General features: G+C 38.3%; 6 protein-coding genes across 8 annotated transcripts; 3 read left to right on the top strand and 3 right to left on the bottom strand.

Annotated features, from left to right (window-relative positions):
• Positions 1–19: 19 nt before the first annotated feature.
• Rpp25 (ribonuclease P protein subunit Rpp25) lies at positions 20–19,829 on the top strand. Its single transcript, XM_018011319.2, has 5 exons — positions 20–203; positions 18,709–18,826; positions 18,887–19,068; positions 19,130–19,246; positions 19,309–19,829. Exons 2-5 carry the CDS (start codon positions 18,719–18,721, stop codon positions 19,538–19,540), a joined length of 639 nt encoding a protein of 212 aa, XP_017866808.1. The 5' UTR covers positions 20–203; positions 18,709–18,718; the 3' UTR covers positions 19,541–19,829.
• Positions 494–3,772, bottom strand: Tdc1 (Tyrosine decarboxylase 1). Its single transcript, XM_018011298.2, has 3 exons — positions 3,431–3,772; positions 1,367–2,471; positions 494–1,298 (listed from the first exon to the last, which is right to left on the bottom strand). The coding sequence occupies exons 1-3, from the start codon at positions 3,558–3,560 to the stop codon at positions 782–784; spliced, it is 1,752 nt and encodes a 583-aa protein (XP_017866787.1). The 5' UTR covers positions 3,561–3,772; the 3' UTR covers positions 494–781.
• On the top strand, positions 6,541–8,250 carry LOC108616235 (uncharacterized). Its single transcript, XM_018011301.2, has 2 exons — positions 6,541–7,988; positions 8,050–8,250. The coding sequence occupies exons 1-2, from the start codon at positions 7,091–7,093 to the stop codon at positions 8,112–8,114; spliced, it is 963 nt and encodes a 320-aa protein (XP_017866790.2). The 5' UTR covers positions 6,541–7,090; the 3' UTR covers positions 8,115–8,250.
• On the bottom strand, positions 9,277–16,529 carry Tdc2 (Tyrosine decarboxylase 2). 2 transcript variants are annotated; one of them, XM_089470769.1, is made up of 8 exons: positions 15,613–16,529; positions 14,447–14,622; positions 13,584–13,891; positions 13,091–13,525; positions 12,768–12,982; positions 11,752–11,878; positions 10,014–10,522; positions 9,277–9,944 (listed from the first exon to the last, which is right to left on the bottom strand). In XM_089470769.1, the coding sequence occupies exons 2-8, from the start codon at positions 14,574–14,576 to the stop codon at positions 9,695–9,697; spliced, it is 1,974 nt and encodes a 657-aa protein (XP_089326895.1). In that variant the 5' UTR covers positions 14,577–14,622; positions 15,613–16,529; the 3' UTR covers positions 9,277–9,694. The 2 variants fall into 2 exon arrangements, with proteins under 2 accessions (XP_089326895.1, XP_089326896.1); XM_089470770.1 differs by having other exon boundaries at positions 14,447–14,618.
• Positions 19,830–20,213: 384 nt separating the features above from the next.
• Positions 20,214–21,897, top strand: LOC108616234 (FAD-dependent oxidoreductase domain-containing protein 1 homolog). The gene is made up of 2 exons (XM_018011299.2): positions 20,214–20,673; positions 20,731–21,897. Exons 1-2 carry the CDS (start codon positions 20,452–20,454, stop codon positions 21,829–21,831), a joined length of 1,323 nt encoding a protein of 440 aa, XP_017866788.1. The 5' UTR covers positions 20,214–20,451; the 3' UTR covers positions 21,832–21,897.
• Positions 21,898–22,051: 154 nt separating this feature from the next.
• Positions 22,052–23,788, bottom strand: Mob4 (MOB kinase activator 4). Of its 2 annotated transcripts, none has more exons than XM_018011311.2 (3): positions 23,380–23,788; positions 22,940–23,313; positions 22,052–22,890 (listed from the first exon to the last, which is right to left on the bottom strand). In XM_018011311.2, exons 1-3 carry the CDS (start codon positions 23,437–23,439, stop codon positions 22,635–22,637), a joined length of 690 nt encoding a protein of 229 aa, XP_017866800.1. In that variant the 5' UTR covers positions 23,440–23,788; the 3' UTR covers positions 22,052–22,634. The 2 variants fall into 2 exon arrangements, with proteins under 2 accessions (XP_017866800.1, XP_017866803.1); XM_018011314.2 differs by having other exon boundaries at positions 22,052–22,872.
• Positions 23,789–23,837: the final 49 nt, after the last annotated feature.

Below are 23,837 nucleotides of genomic sequence, written 5' to 3'. Positions count from 1 at the left end.
GCGCCAGCCGGCAATCGTATTAATCGTTCAGCTGTCCGCTCGCACATGTGGCTTCGTTTGTTTTGTTATTGTGAAAGATTTGTGAATTTATTATAAATAAACTGTATGCAAGTGCCTAACTTGGAAGTGACTTGAAACTAAAAACCAACATTTGCTTGAGATTAAATAGACAGACAGAAAGCGGGGAAGGCATTAGCAGAAAGGTAAGCGCGGTTGCATTGTTTTTGTTTTACCGTTGTTTTTTATACTGTCTTGTTTACTTGCCCGGGGTATTTGTAAAAGTTGATTAGTCTCTATATTATTGACACATAATTATTGATGTTTATTATGGAAATGCAATCACACAAGTCAAATTGCATGCAAACAATTGACACGATCAATCAAGGGTGCACGATTGTTGCTGTCTCCCTTCTACTTAAGTAACGAATTGAAAGCTCTGAAAGCTTAGCTTAAAATTCGCTTACGAGATTTGTAATTTGTAAAGGGAAAAAACTTCTTTGTAGTTAATAATATATTTTTAATAAAAAAATGCGCTTATTAAATGCTAAGTAAATGTTTATGTTTATAAATAAGAGTTTGTTGTGGTTTTGTTGTTCATGAGAGATTTAACTAAATAATATTGATATGTAGGAACCCGACAATAAATTATATGAAAATTAAAAGCGCGGCTTAAAAACTATTCAAATTCAAATCGTTCGATTCTAGGTGCAGGCCTCATTGCAGCTCGTAGCTAAACTTCAATAGAAACACAGCTAATACTATTTACATATTTGCACATCCCTCAATTGCTCGCCTCATCTGTGTCCACGTCAGATATATCCTTAAGCTTTGTATTATTATTATTTTGATTATCCTCTGTCGCCTGTTGAAAGTTTTGCTGTATCGTTTTGGGATCCACCACCAAAATAGGTGTACATCCATCCATAAGATGTTCGCTTTGACTCTGGAACTGTTCCCGCGATATGCTGCGCGTAAACGAGAAACGCAATGACTTGGTTCGCGTGAGCTTCTTCTTGATGGGCGGCTTGCCGGAAACCGGCCCCACGGGCTCTGAGCTGGTGCGTTCTGTTTCGGGTGTGGTCGGCGCCGAGCTGATCTCCAGCTGAACATCGCGCAGTATTTCCTCCGCAAAGCCTTTGATCTGAGACCAGGCATCCAGTATATCCTTCTCTGTGGCATGCTCATACGTCACACAGAAGCGTATCACATAGCGCCCATTGAATTTAGCCGGCGTCATGTGCATCCTGCCTGAATGATTGATCTGTGCCAGGAGCAGATGATTGGGCTCATCGCCGGTGCTGCGAGGGGAGAAGGGGAATATTGTAATATACGAGAGAATTAAGTTTTAGTCCAATTTTAAACTTACCGCATGCGGAAGCACACCAGACCCAAGTGCACATCGTTGCGCACCTCGAAGCGTTCGTCCTTGCGCACCAGCATCTCGAATTTCTTGGCCAACACCATGTGATTGCGTATGTACTCCTGCAGTCCCTTCACGCCATATGTGCGAAAGACGAACCACAATTTAAGCGCACGAAAGCGACGACTCAGGGGAATGCCATAGTGTCTGTAGTCCACGCCATTTATGTGCTCGTGCCTCAGGTACAAGGGATTCACATTGAGCGCGCTCTTTAGTACCATCACATCCCGCACCCACAGAGCAGAGGCATCGAAGTTGGTCAGAAGCAACTTGTTGGGATTTGTGTTGAATGAGTCGGCGTACTCCAAGCCAGCGGAGAACACACGCATCTCTGGCAGTATGAAAGAGTTGCCTGCATAGGCGCCATCCACATGCAGCCAAATGCTGGACACCTGTCGGCACACCTTGCCGATCTCGGAGATATCGTCGAAGGCACAGCCACCGGTGGTGCCCACTGTGGCCACCACAAAGAAGGGCGTCAATCCGGCATTCACATCATTCTGTATGGCCTGCTGGAGTAGATCCACGCGCATCCGACCGCGTTCATCGGCATCAATAATGCGCAGCTTCACCAGCGCCATTTTGGTGGCCTTCTCCACGCTGGAGTGCGCCTCGCGACTGGCATAGGCAATCAGATTGGGCAGAAAGACGCTGTCGTGGACGCTCGTATGCCCCTTCAGCTCGTTGATGGCCCTCGCACGTGCCGTAATCAGGGACACGAGCACACATTCCGAAGCTGAGCCCTGCAGGGCGCCGCCGCCAGTGCTGCCCGGTGCGTCTGATATGAAGGCCTTGGGCAGACCCAATGCCTTGGCATACCAATTCATTACGATTGTCTCCAGCTCCGCGGCAGCCGGGCAACTGGCCCAGCTAAAGCCGATGGAGCCAATGGCACTGCTCAGCAAATCGCCCAGTACCGAGGGAAAACTGTTGCCCGATGGGAAGTAAGCAAAGAATTTGGGATGATTCCAGTGCACGACGCCTGGCATTATCTTCTGCTCAAAGTCCTCGAGCACATCTTTAAACGATTCTGGTGATTGGGGCGCGTCAGCTGCAATGTAAACAAATCAAGACAGCTTGTTAGTTGGCCCTGGAAACAGTTTGGCTTTGAATCTATACTAAATATATAAATGTTATATCTGTAGTTCATCTATGTATATCTTTTAGCACCTATAAAGCTGTTGGCTATACATTTTGTTATTTTTGGCAGCGTGCGGCAAAAAGTCGGCATCATTCCAGCACATATCTTTATCTACTCCTCCACCTGTGTGTGCGCGCCTAATTAATTGATTTGTTTTGTTGCGGTGTTCATCAAAACGTAAATATTTAGCTTAACTAACTGTGCGCAATTCGCTCGAAATTCGCCTGAAAAAACACCAAAAATCTTATGACCCAACTGCCCGATGCCCCACATTGGGCCCACGCTACAGTTTTTAGTAAAAAAAACGCAGATTTTTTGTTATTTTTTTTTTTTTTCATGGATTCACGGTTACCATGTGGGCTTCTAGAGAGCTACAAGTCAATTCGCGTTGTTTGCTCGCAATTAGTCAACATGAAATCCACAAGTTTCTCAAGTGTCTGTCGAGTGGAGGTTTTTTATTGTATTTATTGTTGTTGAAGATTTGTTTTCCTTTTCTTTCATTTTTTTTTTTTTTTTTTTTTTTTTTTTTTTGTGAATATTTTGTGTGAAGCGAAATTTATTTTTCGTTTCGCTAATTTGTTTAGAAGCCTTTAACTAATTGTTGTTTACATACGCGATCTCTCAGCCAGCTCTGACTGGCAATATTTTTATAGTTTATAAACAAAATATGTAGTTCTCTACATTACATCAAAATAGCGCAGACATTTATACTCATACTTTTTTTTTTCGTTTTGAATGAATTTTGCATTCCATTGAGTAAAAAGAAATATATTTATAATTACTTCAGCAAATTTATACGCGAATTATTTATAAATTGTTTGTAAATAGACTAGCTTAACGAGGTTATTTATGCGCGCTCTATTTCTTACCTGGCAACAGTTTTTTCAAATATCCAGGATCCAGTGTGGGCGCCACATCGCGCTCTTCAATATTGCTGCCATATTCGCATATATAATCGATCACTTCCTTGCCATATTTACGGAATTCTTCCACATTCATTTTGCAGTTTGTTTTTGATGCTTTTACAATTTCACTTAATGCACTTAAATTTTTATTTTTTATTTTTTTTAATAACTTATTAATTTTCTTAAACACTTTGCCCAAAGCTAGGCAACACTTGTTTCTTCTCCTTCACTTCGTTCACTTTAACCCGTTACGTTCTGCTCGTTCTGCTCGTTGCAGCTTCCTTTGCGCGAATGACTCGCACTTCGATGCTGCATTCGTTTTTATAACGAGCGCACGCACGACGCTCTCTCTCTCTCTCTCCCACTGGCTCTCTACTCTGCTGTGCTCGACTCTGCTTTGCTCTCTCTCACTCACTCACTCGTACACTCTCCAGCTATTGCTCGTGTCTGTTGTCTTCTTTCTCAAATTACCTGCACTGTACTTTGCCGCCTTCGTCGTGGCATCGTTTTTTGGGAAACCCGCTTTGCCAATTTGCTGAGTCGCCTCAAGCTTCAGTTCGTTGCGCGCGCGCTTTGTGTAGGTTGTTTCGGTTAGTTTTTAATTCAATTTGAGAAATTAACGAAAAAAATTCCCTGCCGGGAAACATTATATAGTATATATTATTTTTTGTTTGCCATAATTATATGGCTTGAATGCGAAATGAAAGGCTTTTCGTGTGGCGATTTGAAACTGATTGAGTCTTTATTAATAGCACATTACAATTGATTATGTAGAAGAATTGTAATGGTGATAATTATATGTATTATTAAATGCATGCCATGTTAGCTAAAATACAAAAACTGGGCTTAAATTAAAGGGTAGTTGGGTAGATTTAAAAAGTTTCCGTTTTTACTTTTGTGGAATGAATCAGAGCAATTCTTGAGTTTATGAAAATCCCTGAAAATCGTATTATTAACTAAAATAAATGATGTAGTCAAATATTAAGTATACGTAAAATACATTGTTAGATAAGTAATGGGGAAAATGCTTTAAGGGTAGTTGGGGGAAATTGAAACAGTAAATGTTTGTTATTTCTTGCTGAGTGAATCAGAGCAATTATTGGCATAGGTTTAATTTGTATTCAAAAGAAACAGCAGACTAAATTACGCCAACGTACTAAAATATTACGTATACGTCAAATATATTAATAGGCACGACACGAAAAAGAGCTCTGAGAGTAGTTGGGAAAATTGAGATAGTTTTGTTGATGTTTGTTAAATGAATCAGTTCTATTGTTAAGTTTCATTGAAAAAAGTACACGAAGTATGTATAAGTAATAGAATATATTAGAGTATTAAATATTTATAAAAAATCATAATTAACAAATAAATAATACATATTAATTAAAATTATATTAATAATATTTGAAATAAATAATACTAATAATACAATATAAACACAAAAATATTATTGACCATTTTTGTTCATAATTAATATAAATGTCTCCTATAATCTGTCTAATATATTCGTATATTTTTTTATAAAAATTGTGAGTATATTTCAAATTTAATATAAACCACTTTATATAGTGCTAATATTTATATAAATGATATAATATCTAAACACAAAACGTATGATCTCTAAATGACAATTAAAAGTTCAAACTACAATCATTTGTTTTAATGATTACTTAATAGACGTTAAATTAACATTGCGGTATGCATTGTTGTTGCATTTAATTAGTTTTACACAATCGTTGCCACGCCCATCGCAACTCGCGCGTTTCCCGTTTGAAAGCTCGAACCGGATTCGCTGCGGCTTCTTCTTCTGTTTAATCTCTCACCTGAAACCATTTTTCGGGGAACTTTTTGGATAGGCACAAGACCAGTGTTAAAAGACGTGCTTGGCATACGAATTAGACAATATGCAGAAAAAAACGAGGAAGAAGAAGAGCGCCTAACTAATTCTCACCAATAGTGTTTAACTAAGCTTGTTGACTTTTTTATTTATTTTCTATGTATTATTTTATTTTATTAATATTTGTTTTTTTTTGGCAACGGGGAATAACTTTTGACACATGCTTCAAAAGTGGCAAATAATTGAGCAAATACATAAGTTGGCCAAAATTATTAACATTAGTGCGTGTTGTGTGTGTGTATGTGTGTGTGCATTGCATGTGGCAAGCTATGACGTATTTGCCACTTCATTGGCATCTCATAAGCAAAATAATAATTTCTAAAGCGTGGGTGAGTGGGTGGGCGTGGGCGCTGTGTGTAAATAGATCTCAGTGAATACTCATTAAGACCTAAACAAAAGCATGAATGAATGAAAATGCTTTGTATGCCAACCGCAAGTTTTCTGTGCTGTGCTAATTAGCTAAATTAGTGCCTATGGCATATATATAGTAATTCCATCTGGACCCGCCAGATTCCAGAGTTCAAGTTAGTTAGCTGCTGCCAGCCTCCTCATGCATATTCAATCAAACGCAGTCAAACCAAAACTCTTGCGCTGATTCATGCGCGCACGCGCCTTGCCCACCTGGGCAAAGTGCGGGCTATGCGAGGCATTGACAGTGGATGACTTGGCGTATTTGTTTTCTGTTTTTTTGCTCTTTGGCCACGGCCTGACGATCTGCTTTATGTTGGCTCAACTCAACGCAACGCAACGCCACGCAACTCAACTCAACTCTTCACACACAGAGATATTTCGGCTTGGGACTTTCATTCACTACAATGGGAATGACGTCGTTTGTCTAAATATAAATCGCATATTCAGTTTACGCGGTCACACTTCAAATTGCTCGAGGCTTTGTGGCGTCCATCCGCCTGGCACCATCCGCAGAGTCGAATTGATTACCGAAATTCGCCCATCAATTATAAGATATTATATATGTAGTTGGAACTGCCAAACATCATTCGTGGCTCATCTTTGGGCTCAGCTTAAGATCTGCTTTCGTCATTGTCGAATCGCTTGACAACATAGCTCAAATCTTTTAGGTTTTCAGTCTTGAACTCCTCTTCGTCTGGTTCTGCTTTGAATTTCGCCAATTCACAGCTTTGGCATTTCATTTATTTTGGCTGCTTCGAGGCTTATGTATGTTAATGTCACAAATTTAAATTTCAAAAATTTTATGGCTATTTTGCTATCGTTTTTACACTTTGCTTGGACTTTTAATTTGATTTATAGCTTAAACATTTATTTGATCGTTAATTGAAAACCTTTGCGCAAGCTTTGAAGCTATCGTTCGGCTGGAGATTTCATGGAAATTTGAAACTTTTGGTCTAAACCAGTTAAGGAGGAAACTTCCTGGAATTGTTAAACTTAAAGTGGCTTACTTTTTACTAAATTTGATTGGATTTAAGGGGTATATTCTCATATATAAAATACAAGAAATTACTATTCTCTTGGAGCAATAAGGAAAAGAATTTCTCTTTCGGGAGATGTTTTAAATATTTTGTAATTGTATTTTCGTGAATTATTTTATTTATAACAGATAGAGCATCACATCAGATCTGTCTAGTTTTTCATAATATACATAAACTACTCTAACCTTGATCTAACACTCAGAGTTAGCTACAAAAATAAAATATACCTACATGTAATTACTTAAGAAATCGTTGGCTAAAAAGTCCATTAGTATCGCAATGCGTACACAGCTGTGTTATCTGTGGATGCTTAGCTGTTTCTTAACTTATCTTGGGGCTACTGTGGATAGAGTGTCGATGGATAAGCTGGGCTTTCACAATAACTACAATGCGATTGTGCGGGACTTAATCAAGAACTGGGAGTCCCCGATTGTATATCTGCGGCAATTGGGCTATCTGCCCAAGGACTATGAGGATACATCAAAGATTAAGCCGAGCTTGGATGCTCTAATGAGTCGCATCGAGCACGATGATCAGCAGAATGCCATACACACCGAAGGTGACAAGGGCAAGCAGCAATTCTGTGGAACAAATGATGGCAAAAAGATGGAGCTGAAGAAGAAGAAAAAGAAGAAGCGAAAGGCCATTTTGTTGCAGCCGCAGAAGGGCAAACGACGTGATCGCGAGGCGAGTGCCACACAGGGCGTATCCTATCCCACTGTGGATCAACTGTTGGCCATGGTGCAGCAAGCGAAACCTGCGGCAATAGGCGAGCAGCCCAAAGCTCAGCCGTTGCAGGCACAGCCAAAGCCCGTAGAACAGATTGACAGCTCGAAATTGCAGCTGCTTGGCCAAATGTTTTCAGAGCAGCGACAGGAGCCAGTGCAGCCAGTGCAGCAAGAGCAGCCAGTGCAGCCAGTGCAGTCAGTGCAGTCAGTGCAACCAGCAGCCGAGGCCACTGAAAATGAGAGTCTCTTGCAGCGTCTTGTCAAGAAAATCAATCCGAGCCCTGAGACCAAGCCACTGGAAGCGGCTCAGCCAAATATCGTTGGCAATCTGCCGCAGTATTCAATTGAGCAACCATCGCCAATGGGGGCCTATAACATGATGAAGATGCTCAATGAGAGTCCTGGCAAGAGTGTGTCCTCCTATTTGGAAAGCAAAAAAGCGGATACGAGTATGTATAGCAAATTGCTTAAATCCATTGATAAATCCGCTATCCATTCGTCTCAATCTAGTCGCCCGGATCCGGCGCAATCTGAAATCAAGATTAGTACGGAAATTGAAGCACCACAATATCTAAATTGGGATATACAAAACCATCGGCTCAAAGAGATCTCACCCTTACTCAAGGATAACTATGTGGATAAAATAGTGCGGATCTTTGTCAAGAAACAGGAAGCTTTGGACATCTTAAATAAGAATCAAAATAGAGTATGAGAAAGCGAGCAAAAAGAAACTTCTTCAAATTGTTTACTCATTGCCATTCATTTATATATTTTTTGCAAAGAAGAAAAAAAAAAGTTCCTTAATTGGTTTGCCGACTGATTCATATTCGAATTTTTCGCTTTAGAACAATTGGTTTTTGCCTCGTTCAGGCAACGTCATCTTCGTGGCATCATCACGATTTGCTTTGAAATTTATGTCTTGTTTACGGGGGTAAAAATCACAGTAGTAAATCAATTATTTACAATACACATCTGTCTAAATATATGTTTACGATATTGTTTTCAGCGTAATTGTGCCAGGCTAAGTCTAAAAAAAAAGAATATAATAATAATAATCACAGCTGCTCGTGTCCAAAATAAAAACTATGCCTCAGCAGACGTTAAGGAAATGCCTTGCTATCTATCTTCATTAGATTAGTGAATGCTTTTTAGCTTGAATTTGACATCATCTTTTGTTTTATAATTAAACATTTTTCGTTAAAAAAAAAGATAAACTCAATTATAATGTAAGGTGGGTTTACATAAATTTCGTTTTGTCTGTCTGTTGAATTTAATGGATCTCAATTTTCTGCTTTATGGGTTATCTAGACTGATAAGAGATTAAGAGAACTTCAAACAACATATTTTATTTAATTTTAAATTATTTGTTAGACATAAAATTTATAAGATTGTTAGTAAGTTTTATAAATTCGTATTTTAATATATTTTATTTAAAGAGTTTCCTAGAACGAAAAAATAATATTTTATATATATTTTGTTAAGCAAACTATGCTTTTTGCAAATATTAAAGTATATTTTGACTGCAATTGGATAGCTTAAGTTTATAATTTTTATCGATAATTTACCAGGATGCTTAAAACTAAATCATTAATTCACTAAAAATAATAATAAAAACAAAAAATTAAATTAAAATAAAAAATCATAAAAAAATATTTAAAAACAAATTTTTTTTTTTAAACTAAATTATATATATATTTATATAAAAAAAGAAAAACATAATAAAGTGTATGTATTAATTTTTATTTAAAAACATTTGCTTATAATCTATATAAACATAAATATGTATATATAATATATAATTTTCTTTTATAGATGTATATTAGTTTTTATATATCGGTATTTATATTTCTATATCTTGTTTATAAGTAAACACAATTTTGTAACGGTGTGCAATTTGCTATTTATTTATTATAGATATATAATTTTATATATAGATCTATTGAGCAGCAAACAAAATTATGGAGTTGACTAGGTTAATTAGTATTTTGATATTAAATAAATATATATGTATGTATATATATTTGAGCTGGATATATATAAGGAATGTTTGCTAAATTGTAAATTGGTCTAGAATTCAACTAGGCGTTCGTTTACGCGTGCATTAAATAGTTTTTGATTAGCTTTTCGTTTAGTTTGTTTTGTCTTATTAAGTGCTTCAATTGTGATTTTCCCGGGCGGAGGAGGCTTTACGTAGAACCATGGGCGATTTACGTGGCGATTGCATCTGCTGTTGTTGCTGCTGCTGTTGCTGCTGTTGTTGTTGTTGTTGTTGTTGATGATGTTGCAGTGGCTGTTGTTGTTGCACATTCACAAAGCCCGTCTCATTCTCCGGCGAGGGCGAAGAACCAGCGCCTGAATTGCGACGCGACGAAGTCGGGCGCACATTGGTGTCCAAGTGTCGAAAGCTGTGGAAGTATTGAGTACTTGACGAAAAGAAGAGAAGACAGAGGCAATAGAAAGCTCTCCCTACTTACCGCAGTGAGCAATTGTTGCCCTTTTCCTCGTTGTTGCTGTTGAAGAGAAAGGCGAGCGGCCACGAGATCCACGAGTTGTGATCCACCGAGCTCTGAGTGCGTATGATGGGTGCACTGCCGCGACTGATCACCGGCGAGGGCAGCTCCATGGAGAGCTTCGGTGTGCCCGCCTTGTTGATAGCCGGATTATAGATCTTCGGATCACTGACCATGCGCACGAAGAACGAACGCTTCTGGGCGAGCGTATCCTGTTTCTTGCGATTGATGATCTCGGTGATCTCGTCGTGCTGCTCCTTCTCCAGCAGCTCGTTGGCAAAGTCCACGATGGTGTCCCAGGCATAGTCAATGTCCTCGGCGGTGGCATTCTGCGCCACCGCACAGAACCGTATGATATAACGCTCGTTGACGCTGGCCGGAACCATATGCAATTTGCCCGACTCATTGATGGCGCTCAGCAGTTTCTCGTTCAGCTTGTCGGTGCCCTTGAGGCGAAAGCACACTAAGCCCAGCTGCAATTGTACAGTTGAATGGAAACTCGTTTCAATAGATCTAATCGCCATTGTTGTGTGGCAAACAAAAAGAATAAATATCAAACAGATTTTTAGCTTGAAATGACATTGCGTATACGCAATGTGAACGCCTTATTACGTGATGTGACGTGCGGCTGGTCATGAAAAAAAAGGCCAATCGAATTTAGTGGCTAAGAAACTGTAGCACTCAAGCGGCTGTCAATTAGTGCGTCATGGCTCACTGCGAATACCCATTAGTTTTTCTATGAAGGGTTGCTTCAAGTAGTTTAAGTACGGAAAGCTGAATTTTTGGAACAATATTTTTATATTTTTTCTTAAACCTACAACATAACCAGATAAGGAAGATATTTATAATTTTATTTATTTGTATACCTTTTATTTAAAACTTTATGCTAAACCTAGTTTATATTTACTATCGTTTATATTAGACCTAATTTATATTTTTTAACCTTTTAAATTAGACCTATTTTACATATACATATTTTATTTTTTATACCTAATTTATATTTAAATTTTTTATTTTTAGACCTAATCTCTAAAACTTAATTTTAATTGTAATCTCAAAAATTCAAAATTTTCCATATGCAAAACTTTTATTGAATCAAAACCCCAAAAAATTTTCGCACAGGGCATTTGTACGTCCATCCCATTCCACTCTAAACATTCACACTTCTTGTTTTTATTTTTCTTCTTCCTCTTCTCCTTCTGCTGCTGTTTGGGCTGCCTTTAAACACCAAAATTGTTGTATGCCAATTATGCCAAAACACTTCAATTACCCGATTTTCGCAGCAGTTTCGATTGGAATTTTGGCATTTGGCGTGCAATTCCGCACGTTCGTCTCTGCGGCTAGTGTGAATTAGTGAAATTTACAAATAGCTTTACAAGCCCAAAAGACAAATTTCATAATTGAATTTTAGTTAAGTCAAAGTCAATGTTATTTGCGTCAGTCGCTGCCAAAATAGCCAAACAATTTTCTCAGCAACAGCATTAACTTTGATAAATGTTTAACATGCACAACAAAAGCCCGCACGCCCACACATTTCGATTATAAAATTTACCACTGGCCGAAAGAAAAAACATCTATATATATAAATAAATCTAGCTGGGTGTAAACAAAAAGTGCTTTGAACTCGTTACATGATTAATTGCTGAGTTGGGCCAAGTCCATAAAATGAAATGGAAATGGAAATGGACAAAACGTAACTCACCTTGACTTGATTACAGATCTCGAAACGTTTATCTTTGAGCACCAGTTCCTCAAAGCGTTTGGCCAATTTGATATGATGTCGTATATAGTGCTGTAGTCCGGATATGCCATAAGAGCGTAGGACAAACCTGAGATGATAATTGAATAGTAATAGGCGACGTACATAATAGATATAGCTATTTAAAGATATGTGGTATGAGGTATGAGGTATGAGGTATGAGGTATGAGGTATGAAGTATGAGGTATGAGGTATGATGTGAAAAGTAAGAGAATAAGATGAGACATTGATTCTCTTTTGCTTCAGCACATCTAGAGTTCTCTATGATCAGTCATAATTTTTCTAGTGATTTATTTAAGATTACTTAACGTATAAGTCATATTTCCTAGTTATTGTTGGATGAATATATTAAAAATGGAACTCCCAAAAAGCATGGAGCAAGATTTTAACCTCTTTCGAGGCTTTTACAAGCTTCAATACTATATATGCTTCTAAAGAAGCATTTCTATAAATAGATTACGTTTTCATCTCTTCAATATTTATTAGATATGAGATTTCATCCACGTCACCGGCTTGCTCCCTTCAGTGAACACAATAACCCATATACTTCACAAATAATATATTCACAATTAACAAGTCATCTAGAGCTTATCGAAACACTCAAGAATAACTCAAGTGTTTCTTAAGAATTATTCACCGTAGTCATCAAAATAATTGCAGCGAAACTTCGATTCGTAACTCAATCAAATCATAGGGGCGTCTCTATCCCAGCCTCAACTTCTGCTTCTTCTATTGCCGAAATATTTTGTTTTTATAACTAAATCGCAAGCAAATATTAAAGCCACATGCTTGTAGTGAAGTATACTTAAGGCTAAGCAACAAGTTTGGCACTTTACAAACAAAAAAGTGTAGAAAAAAAATACTCAAAACATAAATAAAGAAAATATTTGACAATAGTCAACAAAGTCATTTGCGCCTGGGGTCGGTCTCTTTTTTTCGTTTTTTTTTTTGGTACATACCACAGTTTCAGTGAACGAAAGCGACGGCTGAGTGGAACTCCCCAATGACGATAGTCGATGGCCGCATCCGAGTAGCCGTGCTTGAGATACAGCGGATCGACGACCAGAGCTGATGTCAGACGGATGCGATCGCGCACCCAAAGAGTGGAGCAGTCGAAATTGGTCAGTAGCCATTTGTTGGGGTTCGTGTTGAATGAGTCAGCGTATTCGATGCCCTGTTTATTAGCATACTGAACTGTTTAGAGCGAAATTTGATTGAAGAGATAGGCGTAGGCAGAGGGAAAGAGATAGATATATACAGAGAGAGAGCGAATTCAATGTACCTTTAGCAGCGGCTTCAGCTCGGGGCATATGAAACTGTTGCCCGCATAGGCCGCATCCACGTGCAGCCAGACGCAGGGAAACTTTTTCAGCTCGTTGCCAATTTCGGTCAAATTGTCGAAAGCACAGGAGCCGGTGGTGCCCAGTGTGGTGGACACAAAGAACGGCACCAGGCCCTGCAGTTCATCCTCCTCCATGGCCTCGCCGACGGTCTGACCACGCAGGCTGGCGTTCTCGTCGGGCTCCAGAATGCGCAGCTTTACAAAGCATATCATGGCTGCCTTTTCCACACAGCTATGCGCCTCCTTGGAGCAGTAGGCCATCAGCTTGGACAACAAGTGTCCCTCCTCGACGAACGGATGCTGGGCCTTGAGGCGCTTCAGTGCCTGAGCACGTGCCGCCAGCATTGTGACGAGCACACACTCCGATGCGGATGTCTATGCCATCAATGTGAAGCCATAAGTTTTACTCCAACAAACAAGTCGCATTTATTACCTGTATAACGCCGCCGCCGGTGCTGCCCTCCTTGAGGGCCAGAAAGTGATCGGGCAGTCCAATGGCCTTGCCCAGCCAATCGAGCACTATGGTCTCCAGCTCAGTGCAGGCGGGACTGGCTGCCCATGAGAAGCCAATGCAGCCAATGCCGTCGCCCAGCATGTCGCCCAGAATGGAGGGAAACGAATTGCCCGCCGGAAAGTAGGCATGGAATCGAGGATGCTGCCAGTGTGTAACGCCCGGCATTATCTTATCCTCCACATCCGACATAATTTGATCCCAATCCTCGGGCTCCTGTGGCGCTTCAGCTATGGATTGAATGTGGGTTGATATTAGTTTGTGGAAATATTATATAGATATTATATAGATAGTTCAAATCTGTCAATTTTATGCATAAAGATTTTTTATATTTTTTTAAGATTTTATAAATGAAAAAACAAAAAAGCTGGATGGTTTTCTGTGATTCGATTTTTGCTGCATTTCATTTTGTCTTACTAATTTTTTTATTAACAAAATTCTGTATTTATTTTTGAGTAAATTGTTTAAAGTATATATAAATTTATAATAAAACTTATAGAAATCCTACAAAATTTTAAGCTTAAATAATAAGTATCAAAATTTGCGTCTTTTAATAAATCTATTTTGTATTATTTTATACCCACATGAATTTGAAATCTATTAACAAATTTTTCTATTTTTGCTCATTTTTCCAATTATACATTTTTAATTACTTTCGAATTGCGCATTGTTGTCTTAACAATTTTAGATATACTCGTGTAAGCAAATGTTTTTAGCTTGTGATATTTTATATAAATACCTATGCATATATAAATATATATATGTATATTTATATGACCACTTACTTGGTAACAGATGCCTTAAGTATCCGGGCTCCACGCTGGGCGTAACGCGCCGTTCACCCAAGGTTTCCAGATAGTTGCAAATGTACTCGACCATTTCCATGCCACGTTTTCGAAATTCGGTGCTATCCATCTTTATGCCGTTTTATAATATATATTTGTTTGCCTCGATTTTCTTTCTTGTTGTGATATTTTGAGGGAATCGATTTGTAAGCGTGTTGTGAAATTAGACAAACAAATGATTTTTATACAAAAATATTGTCAATGTTTGTTATATTCGTAATTAAGATTTAAGTCTGAAAAGGTTTATATATATTTATTTTTTATATTTATATGTATTTATTTTAATTCGATAGCTGAATAGCTTTACAATAACATAAATAAAATTTTTTTAAAATTATAAAATAAAATATTAAATAAATATACTATGTAATTAAGTACAAACAAACTTTTAAAACATAAATAAAAAATATTTTAAATATATATATGGCAAAAGTTAAAAATTTAACTAAAAATAAGAATCAGAAAAAATATATAAATAATAAAAAGTTAAATTTAAATATTGAACTCAATTTGTAAAAACATCATAATATTGTTAACAAAATATTTTCAGAATAATTCTTTATTAATTTTTAAATATTTTGTAATATGTGTTTTTTTTTTTTTAAGTTCTATATTAATATATTCCAATGTCTATCAAATACTTGATCATTTGTCCAATGTCGCACTCAGATATTTTTGTGTATTTTCGCACAGTTTTTATGTATTTGTGTAGCTGATTTACAACACTTTGTTTATACGTAATTAATTTGGTACTTAGTTAATTTAGTTGCCTTTCATTCCTTATGGTTTGTTTATTGGCTCTTATAGCTATTGACGGCTCTTAAAAATTGTTTTAAACTTTTTTTTTTGTCGGGTTTAATGTGTTTCATTAACAATGTAGTTGAGGTAACAAATTGCCCCGTTTTAATTTGTGTGTTTGTATTTGTTTATAATTAAAATTGGCACTTAATTTTGTGTAATTTCAAATGCTTGAACAATTGCCGATTTTCTGGCACTTTGTTAATTTCTGATGGGCCATTATTATCACTGCCACAGCTGCTTGCCATTTGCCACTAGCCACTAGCCACTAGCCACTAGCCACTAGCCACTAGCCACTTGCCACTTACCGTTTGCCAAGTCGTTGTTGGCCGCGTCAAAATCAACCGTTGGCCACGGCTTGCAAACCTCAAATGATCCTGGCTCTGCGGTTTGGCCAGGAGCTAAGCTCGGTTCCGCTGCCTGTTGGCATGTCTAATAAATGCAGAGGGGGTGCGAAGTGGGGGGAGTAGGTCGACCGACTCTCTCCCCAACTGTGAAGCGTGCTATATAGGGATGGGTTGCAAATAATTGAAATATTTGCGCTGCACAGTGGATGCTGTAAAAAATAAAACGTGCAGAAATAAGTGAATAAAAACGAATTAATTAAAAAATTGCAAAGAAAAAATTGCTGAAAAAAAAATATATATTTTTAGAACCGAGAATAAAACAAATAAATTTAATTTAAAAAAAATTATTTTTTAAATTTTATTTTGATCTCTTATCAACTTTTAGAATAATAAAAGTTAAGAATGCACCCACAATGGTCCACAATATTCATATCATTCATGGCTAACCTCCTGTATTGTATGTGTTTTGTGTGTGTGTGTGTGCGTATGCCTGTTGCTAAGTATGTGCGTGTGCGTGCAAATATGCAGCAGCGCAGCAAGACGTCTAAATCTAATTTAAAGCCTTTTGAAGTAATTTTCGAATTGAACTTAATTTATATAATGTTAATTCAAAGTACGTGCTTATTTTATTGTTAACAGACAAGTCTCACACAAACACGCACACACACGCAAACCGTTTAAATATAGATGTCCTGCGGCAATCCTCCTCAATTACAAACAGTTTGTCCTTTTGCTTTATGCCCAACGCTCGTTTTGTTAATAACTTCCGCACAACATAGAATTACACTGGTTGACATAAGAAATGATACGCTTGTGAAATTTTGACAGAGAATTAACAAAAAAAATTATAATATAACAAAAATAACTATTTAAAAAAAAATAAATGAATACAAAAAAAAATATAATAATAATAATACCAAAAAATTAACGCTATAGACATTTAATGATTGAAAAACAATGGATACAAAAATATATTTAATATAATAATATATTTATTATTTTGTGCTATATATGAATGTTAGGAAAACATTTGTTTATCTTGGCTTAAATGGCTATATATATTTTGTTGATTCGTTGTTTGGTTATTTTACATTTTATTTATTTTTTTATACACTTTTCATAACTATAAATTTATTTTTATTTAATAAATTTTTAATATTGATTCTTATTTTTTATAAAATTTATTTAATTCTTTAAATTTATTGTTTTTTTTTTTTTTTGTATATAATTTTTATTTTATCATTAATTTTATTTAGTATTTAAGAACTCTATGTATATTAATTCAGATATGAATTTTTATATTTTTGTTTCAATATTTAAACAGCTAATGTTTGCTTTTGCTCTTCTCGATTGCAGTCGATAGATCGCAAATCCGTTGTCCAGTGTTATATTTGTGTGCTTTATATAGAATAGCGTTGATAATGTGATGATAATGCTGCTGCCTGTTGAGCTCATCATAATCATGATGATGATGATTATGACGATGACGATGACGCTCTCAATGAGACAGTCAGAGCAGTGCCTGTCATCTGGTATTTGGCAGGCATTCCTCGTAACATTCCTAAGCGACCATCGCAGGCTTCCCACTCGCTTTTATTTTATTTCATTTTTTTCCCTCTCTTGTTCTGCTTCTTTCTATTTCTGCTGCATTGAATCTCTAAGAATTGTCTGCGTTTTCATCTTGCTCTAGGACATACATTAACTGTGTGTGTGTGTGTGTGAGTGAGTGTGAGTGCGTGGGTGTTTGATTGGGTCATGAGATGCCACCCACAGCACAGCCACACACAGTTTTGTGAAAAGTTCATTAATAAACTTTCGTTTGCTGCTGTCGAATTCAGAGAGCTCTCTGCATTCACGTTCCCATTTACAGCTCCCTTGCCCTCACGCTGCCCCTGCCCCATTTATTTCGCCCTCAACTAAATGTTGTTTAGCTTCAACAAGTGGCATGCTACGCTCCGTTCTGCTCTGCGTGTGTGTGTGTGTGTGTGGGTGGGTTCTGCTCTCGTTCTGCTGCTGCTGTGTTGGTTGTCATCCTTGTTGTCTAGAGCCCGACACCAACAGAATTTTATTTAATGGGAAATTTCTGCTGCAGCCGCGCGCATTTAATTGCTCTAGAAATGCTTTTTTATTGACTTTTACTTGAACTCCTCTTCATGCGCCATACCCAAACGCGCTACAATGCGGCACCGTTGCTAAGGTTTAAGCTAAGATTTTGGCCTAAATCATAATACAATTATGGACTAATACATAGCTAATAAGTTGATTGACTGATTGATTGAATTTTGAAGAGGAAACTTGGAAGTTAAATTTATTTTATTTATGTATATGGGACTGTCTTAAATAAAAGTGAGGATTAATATATAATCATAATTATAAAATAATGATAATGAATATAAATGTATTGAATAAATGAATACAATTTTAAAGCCTGAAAGGCTTTATTTGGATTTTTCTTTAACCCTAAATTTTTATATATATTATTTTATGGTATGTGAATTATTTAAAAAATAATTTATTTGTTTAATTCATATGTCAATTATTTAAAAAGTAATTCATTTCAAGAACTTTTGGAACAGAGTTTCTTTTTAGAGATTTAAACCAAGTTAGACATCAATAACTTTCATAATAGCTAATCAGCATATATTCTTTAAATGTTTATGATACTTTTCCAAATTTGATTAAAATCATATTAAGATTTAAGATTTAACTAAAGATTGATTCAATTTAAAGTAGAGTTAATAAAGTTCGCCTTAGCCGCACCTGTTGCTTGCTTAACGTGGATTTCTTTCCCCCCGCTTGGCTCCTGGGCGAAGCAACGCAGCGCCGCTCGCGTCTCATAAAGCAATTATGCAATTTGCACAGACTGTGGTGACAATAACTGCGCAAGACAGTTTATGAGTGGATGGATGAGCTGTGGGGCAGAAGCTAGAAGCAGAAAAGCTCTTATTATGACACCCGATTCTGGTTCAAGGTTGTGGCCGAGGGCAGGCCCATATACGAATTTTCAATATGCTAATCCAAATTGCATAGCTAATCGGGTTCGTTTATTGCCCATAGGTTAGCCAAAATGATGCACTATCGCAAGGCCGAGAATGTGGAGCAGGAGTTGAGCAAAAATGATTTACCCTTTGAGGATTGCTTGCCAAAGGCGCACAAGGATTTTCTCTGGATGCACGTAAGTGAATAACAGTATTATATCCATACTGAATGTTTATTCATGAAATCCAATCAACAGGTCAAGGGCGGCACCAAGGTGAGCAATGTGATTGGCTATGCACAGTCGGCGCTGGATAAAGGCGAATATCGCAGCCTGGTCTGGAGCGGCTCTGGTGGCGGCGTTGTAAAGACCATATCCTGCGCTGAGGTGCTGAAGCGCAGCCATCCGCTATACCAGGTCACGCGGATGGGCTATACGAGGTAAACTGTTGGAATAGAGTTGAACTGAAAAGTGTTTTACGTATGTAATCCTCACTTGCAGCGTGGAGGAGCACTGGAAACCACAAATGGATGGCCTGGAGGAGATCGTTGTCAATCGCAAAATACCCACATTACATATACTCATGAGCCTGGACGAACTGGACGATAGTATAGATGGGTTGGTGCTCAATCTTAATTGATTAAAATTTTCATTATTTCTGATTTGTTCTTATTTTATAGTTTACAGAAACCCAATACAACTAGTGATTTCTGGCAGCATGATGAGCCGCCTGCTAATAGACTTGCAGCTGCCCATAGATCTGCGCCCGTCAATAGATCAGCTCCTGCTGCTAGAGGCACAAATAAACGCCAAAGATTTGGACGCAACAAACCGCAACAGCAGCAATCTCAACAAAATCAGCACAGCCAAAGCAAACCTGCAACCGAAAGTGGAGCCACTGAGCATACCTAACTTTACTTATATTAAACTATGGTTTAAATATATACTAAATAAGCTATTGAAAGGACCGTTTAGTAGTGAAACGTAAGGAATATGCCGAATAGACCTAATCAGAGAATATACAAATATCAGAAATGGTTTGCTGCGTAAATATATATGTCTCGAAAGTTTCTTGTCAGTCATATATTCTGTAAATGATTTATATATATATTTTATATTAATATTTTCTCAAACAATGTGTGACTGAAAATAAAGTTTTAGGGCAGTTGATGCTCCAAGAGTCTGCTACTTCCCATAAAAATGTTATTGCATACTTTTGTGCTGCACAATTAAAACCACTACAAAGGCCTTTTAACATAAGCAGTCACTGTAGTTTAACAGCCGCTTTTACAGTCAGGAAGTTGATTTTTAACAGCTTACCTACGCCTAGTGTATATGCAATGAAAATTTTAATGATCAGGACATTTCTCATTTATATTATTTCAGGCTGCCATTATTACTAATAGTTTGTCTAGTCTTAGATATGTATATACAAAGAATTCTTAAAAAATGTATGAATTCCTGTTATTGAATGCGAAACATTTCAATAATTATATATTTCAAAATATATATAAATAAAATTTAATCTATATTCAGAATAAAAAGTAACTATAAAATAATTGTTAATATTTAAATAATAAACTTAAATATTTTTCTTTAAATTTTTACCCAATCACAAATCGCGTGTACTCTGCGTATTTTAGTGTATTCAATCCAAAAACCAACAATGTCAGCCGGTTACACTTTTATAATATTTGTATAGATAGATTTAATCGTAGTATTGTACCATTGTGTAGTATATTTACTTAAGTTGATAAGCGGCGAGAAATCTAATCGGTGCCATAACACTCAATTGCCACGATGTTTGAGTATCAGTGCGAAAAATGCTTCGCTTGGGACGTGTCTTGTGGACAGCTGCAGTGCAGCAGCAATTGCGATTATTGAGCGGAACGCAGACGTCTGTTGGTGGCGGAGATGCGGTGCCCAAACACTGCGATGTTCTGATCATTGGAGGCGGCGGCATGGGCGCCTCCTCAGCCTATTGGCTGAAGAAGAGAGCCGAACAGAAGAAGCTCAGTGTGCTGGTTGTGGAGCGGGATGCGGGCGTAAGTTGAGCTACTAAAGTACTAATACTATACTAAGACGTTATCTCCCTTCCACAGTATACGACTGCATCAACTGTGCTCTCAGTGGGCGGCGTGCGGCAACAGTTCTCGCTGGCAGAGAACATAAATATGTCGCTGTTTGGCTACGATTTCATATCCGACTGCCGCAGCCATTTGGGTGACGTGGAACTGAACTTTCAGCCACATGGCTATCTAATCTTGGCCAGCGCGAATGGCGCAGAGATCCTCAGTCGCAACTCCAAGCTGCAGAATGAGCTGGGTGCCTGCAATGAGCTGCTTGGTCCAGCGGCGTTGAGCAGTCGCTTTCCCTGGCTCAGCACGCACGGCATCGAGCTGGGCTGCTATGGGCTCAATAAGGAGGGCTGGTTCGATCCGTGGGCGCTGCTGATGGGCTTCAAGAAGCAGGCACGCGCCTATGGGGCACAGTTCGCCAATGGTGAGGTGACGGGTTTTGAGTACGATGCAGCTGGTCAGCTCTCTGCAGCTGTGGTTAGCTCTGCGGATGGCAGTAAACACACCGTGAAGTTCGATAATTGTGTCCTGACTGCGGGTGCATATTCCGGACAGGTGGCGCGGCTGGCCAACATTGGCACTGGCAAGGAGCTGCTGAGCGTGCCGTTGCCCGTGGAGCCGCGCAAGCGTTATGTCTACGTTTTCAATACGCAGGGTCGCAATTGTCCGGGCTTGGCCACGCCTCTGACTGTGGATCCCGATGGCACCTACTTCCGGCGCGATGGTCTTGGCGGAAATTTTCTGGGCGGTCGCAGTCCGGCAGATCACGAGGAGCCCAGCTGTGATACCCTCGATGTGGACCATGGCTACTTTGAGTCCAATGTATGGCCCACTCTGGCCAGCCGTGTGCCCGCCTTCGAGTCGGTCAAGGTGCAGAGCAGCTGGGCCGGCTACTACGATCACAATTGCTTCGATGCCAATGGTATCATTGGAAGGCATCCGCACTACACGAATCTGTTCATCGCCACCGGTTTCAGTGGCCATGGCATACAGCAGACGCCAGCGGTGGGTCGAGCCATTGCCGAACTAATACTGGATGGAAAATATACCACACTTGATCTCAGTCGATTGGGCTTTGAGCGTCTGGTGGCACAGCAGCGCATGCTGGAGGTGAACATTGTCTAGAAACTGAAGAAGAAGTACCTAAAATATGTAAATAAATTATTAGTTTGTTGTTTCGATTTATTGCAATTGTTTGGGTTTTCTTTCATTTTTTAAATATTTTTTTTCTGTATATAGTTTATGATAGTAAACTTCATTTTCGTTACAATTGCTTTCCATTTCATTGAGAGGATCCAGAGATCCGCCCCAGAGGGCGGAAAAGAAAAAGGAAAAATCTGTCGTGTATAATGGATGGGAGTGTGTCTACATATAATTTATTTAAAATAAGAATTTAATTATTTATATATAATCATGTAACGATTACGGAATCAAGTGACGCATCGTTTGTTTTACAGTTGCCTTATTTTTGTTTTTCAACTTGTTTGCGTTTGTTAATAATTATATAGATTTTTATATATTTGTCGTTCGAACTACATACACAAGAATTTGCAAAATAAATTTTGTTCAGTTGTTTACTATTTGTTTTTCTTCTTAAATATGCCGCTCAATTCAAATTTTCATTTCTTGCTCTCTGTTTCTGGTCGTTCGTGTTGTGAGAACCAAAAACATAATAATGCGTTTATCTCGGATCTAATGCAAGCTATTAGTAAATATATATATATATATATTATAAATATGTTTAAGTGAGTTGTGTGTATGTATGAATGATTGCAACAATTTCTTTTTGTTTGTTTGTCAATCATTTTTTTAATGCTTAATGCTTTTTTTGTTTGTTAGTTTTTTTTTTTTCTGTTCGTGGTGTTCCTATTATTATTGTTGTGTTTGTTGTTATTGTTGTTGCTGCTACTGCTGCTGCTGTTGCTTCTTTAGGCTTCGCTTTCGCCTGGTGCCGCATTCTCCTCCTCGTTAATGGGCACAATTAAATTCTCCTTGGACATGAGATTGTATTTTGTGACAAAGTGTGTAAATCGGTGGCATAAATACGTCTCAGCCTCAAATTCGTCAAAGATGCGACGATGATGGAAATACGCATGCGAGAAGATGCGATAGACACGCCGACATACCGATCCCAGCTTCGTCACCGACGACTCCTTGATCGAAACTCTGTGATTAAGCGTGACACTTCACTCATTATGTGGCTTAGTTGCTTTATGTGTATCAACAAACATACCTGCTTGGAAAATATTTATTGCTATTGAGCAGACAAGCGGCACCGTCCAGCGTGTGGCGTGTATAATCGATCGCGGGGCACTCTTTGGGCGTTTTGTGTGCCGCACACAGGAATATCCATTGATCGGTGGCCGTCATCTGTGTGCATGTCGAGGGTGAGCATTGTTTCTGCAGCCGCACAGCCAGCCCATTCAATTCCATGCAAAACTGTCGCAAATGCTCATATTTCCAGACGCCCTCGTCCTGGGCCTCTGGCATGGTCAATATTAGCTCTACATTTGAGGGATCTCGCTTGATCATCTGCTGTATATATTGCTGCACAGCCAGTGTGCTGTCCATTTCCTCGAGCGGTTCATCGGGCCAGCGACAGAAATCCTGTGCAACAGGGGAAAGTTATAGTAAACGAGGTTTACCATTTAATTTATTTAATTTATGACTTACCTTGGATTTTGTGCCTGGTCGGTTCCTACGCAATATTGTCGAGCCGTCAGCCATCTTCATGTTTCACCTTGCCTCGGCCGTAAGGAAGGAATAAAACAACACACACTCACACACACACACGCACGCTCAGACACAGGCAGTAAGACTTTTGGTGCCCAGCAGCAGTTGTGTAGACAACGAAGCTATGTAAAATCTGTGGGAGCCAAGCGCTCTACAAGTCGCAGGCGTTGTGTTTGTTGGCTAGTCAAATGCAGTAATTAGTTTGAACTAAGTACGCTAGTTATTATTTTCGTTTACACATTTCACATTTAATTAATTACAAATTGAGCTACAACACTTCGCTTTGTGCGAGAAAATTTCTGACAAAACTACGACATACATACATATAGGGCTGGGTTATCGATATCGGTTTTTAGTCTACAGGCCGCAGTCTGCTGTTCACACACAGTGGCAACTCT

This window comes from Drosophila arizonae, chromosome 5, assembly GCF_054131065.1.
Source record: "Drosophila arizonae isolate 15081-1271.41 chromosome 5, UAZ_ARI_1.0, whole genome shotgun sequence".
Lineage (NCBI taxonomy): Eukaryota > Metazoa > Arthropoda > Insecta > Diptera > Drosophilidae > Drosophila > Drosophila arizonae.
This window is presented reverse-complemented; position numbering and strand designations above follow the sequence as displayed.

What these genes read in the sequence shown, in the direction of transcription:
- Rpp25 (XM_018011319.2), top strand. Translation starts at nt 18,719, where the DNA reads ATGATGCACTATCGCAAGGCCGAGAATGTGGAGCAGGAGTTGAGCAAA. An exon ending in ACGCGGATGGGCTATACGAG is followed by an intron (nt 19,069 to 19,129) that starts GTAAACTGTTGG and finishes CCTCACTTGCAG; the next exon opens with CGTGGAGGAGCACTGGAAAC. An exon ending in CTGGACGATAGTATAGATGG is followed by an intron (nt 19,247 to 19,308) that starts GTTGGTGCTCAA and finishes CTTATTTTATAG; the next exon opens with TTTACAGAAACCCAATACAA.
- Tdc2 (XM_089470769.1), bottom strand. Translation starts at nt 14,576, where the DNA reads ATGGATAGCACCGAATTTCGAAAACGTGGCATGGAAATGGTCGAGTAC. An exon ending in AGCTGAAGCCGCTGCTAAAG is followed by an intron (nt 12,983 to 13,090) that starts GTACATTGAATT and finishes GCTAATAAACAG; the next exon opens with GGCATCGAATACGCTGACTC. An exon ending in GGCAACAATTGCTCACTGCG is followed by an intron (nt 9,945 to 10,013) that starts GTAAGTAGGGAG and finishes ATACTTCCACAG; the next exon opens with CTTTCGACACTTGGACACCA.
- Mob4 (XM_018011311.2), bottom strand. Translation starts at nt 23,439, where the DNA reads ATGAAGATGGCTGACGGCTCGACAATATTGCGTAGGAACCGACCAGGC. An exon ending in GACCAGGCACAAAATCCAAG is followed by an intron (nt 23,314 to 23,379) that starts GTAAGTCATAAA and finishes CCTGTTGCACAG; the next exon opens with GATTTCTGTCGCTGGCCCGA. An exon ending in AATAAATATTTTCCAAGCAG is followed by an intron (nt 22,891 to 22,939) that starts GTATGTTTGTTG and finishes TAATGAGTGAAG; the next exon opens with TGTCACGCTTAATCACAGAG.
- LOC108616235 (XM_018011301.2), top strand. Translation starts at nt 7,091, where the DNA reads ATGCGTACACAGCTGTGTTATCTGTGGATGCTTAGCTGTTTCTTAACT. An exon ending in AAGCAAAAAAGCGGATACGA is followed by an intron (nt 7,989 to 8,049) that starts GTATGTATAGCA and finishes GTCTCAATCTAG; the next exon opens with TCGCCCGGATCCGGCGCAAT.
- LOC108616234 (XM_018011299.2), top strand. Translation starts at nt 20,452, where the DNA reads ATGCTTCGCTTGGGACGTGTCTTGTGGACAGCTGCAGTGCAGCAGCAA. An exon ending in TTGTGGAGCGGGATGCGGGC is followed by an intron (nt 20,674 to 20,730) that starts GTAAGTTGAGCT and finishes TCCCTTCCACAG; the next exon opens with TATACGACTGCATCAACTGT.
- Tdc1 (XM_018011298.2), bottom strand. Translation starts at nt 3,560, where the DNA reads ATGAATGTGGAAGAATTCCGTAAATATGGCAAGGAAGTGATCGATTAT. An exon ending in TTTGAAAAAACTGTTGCCAG is followed by an intron (nt 2,472 to 3,430) that starts GTAAGAAATAGA and finishes TTTACATTGCAG; the next exon opens with CTGACGCGCCCCAATCACCA. An exon ending in CTGGTGTGCTTCCGCATGCG is followed by an intron (nt 1,299 to 1,366) that starts GTAAGTTTAAAA and finishes CTCCCCTCGCAG; the next exon opens with CACCGGCGATGAGCCCAATC.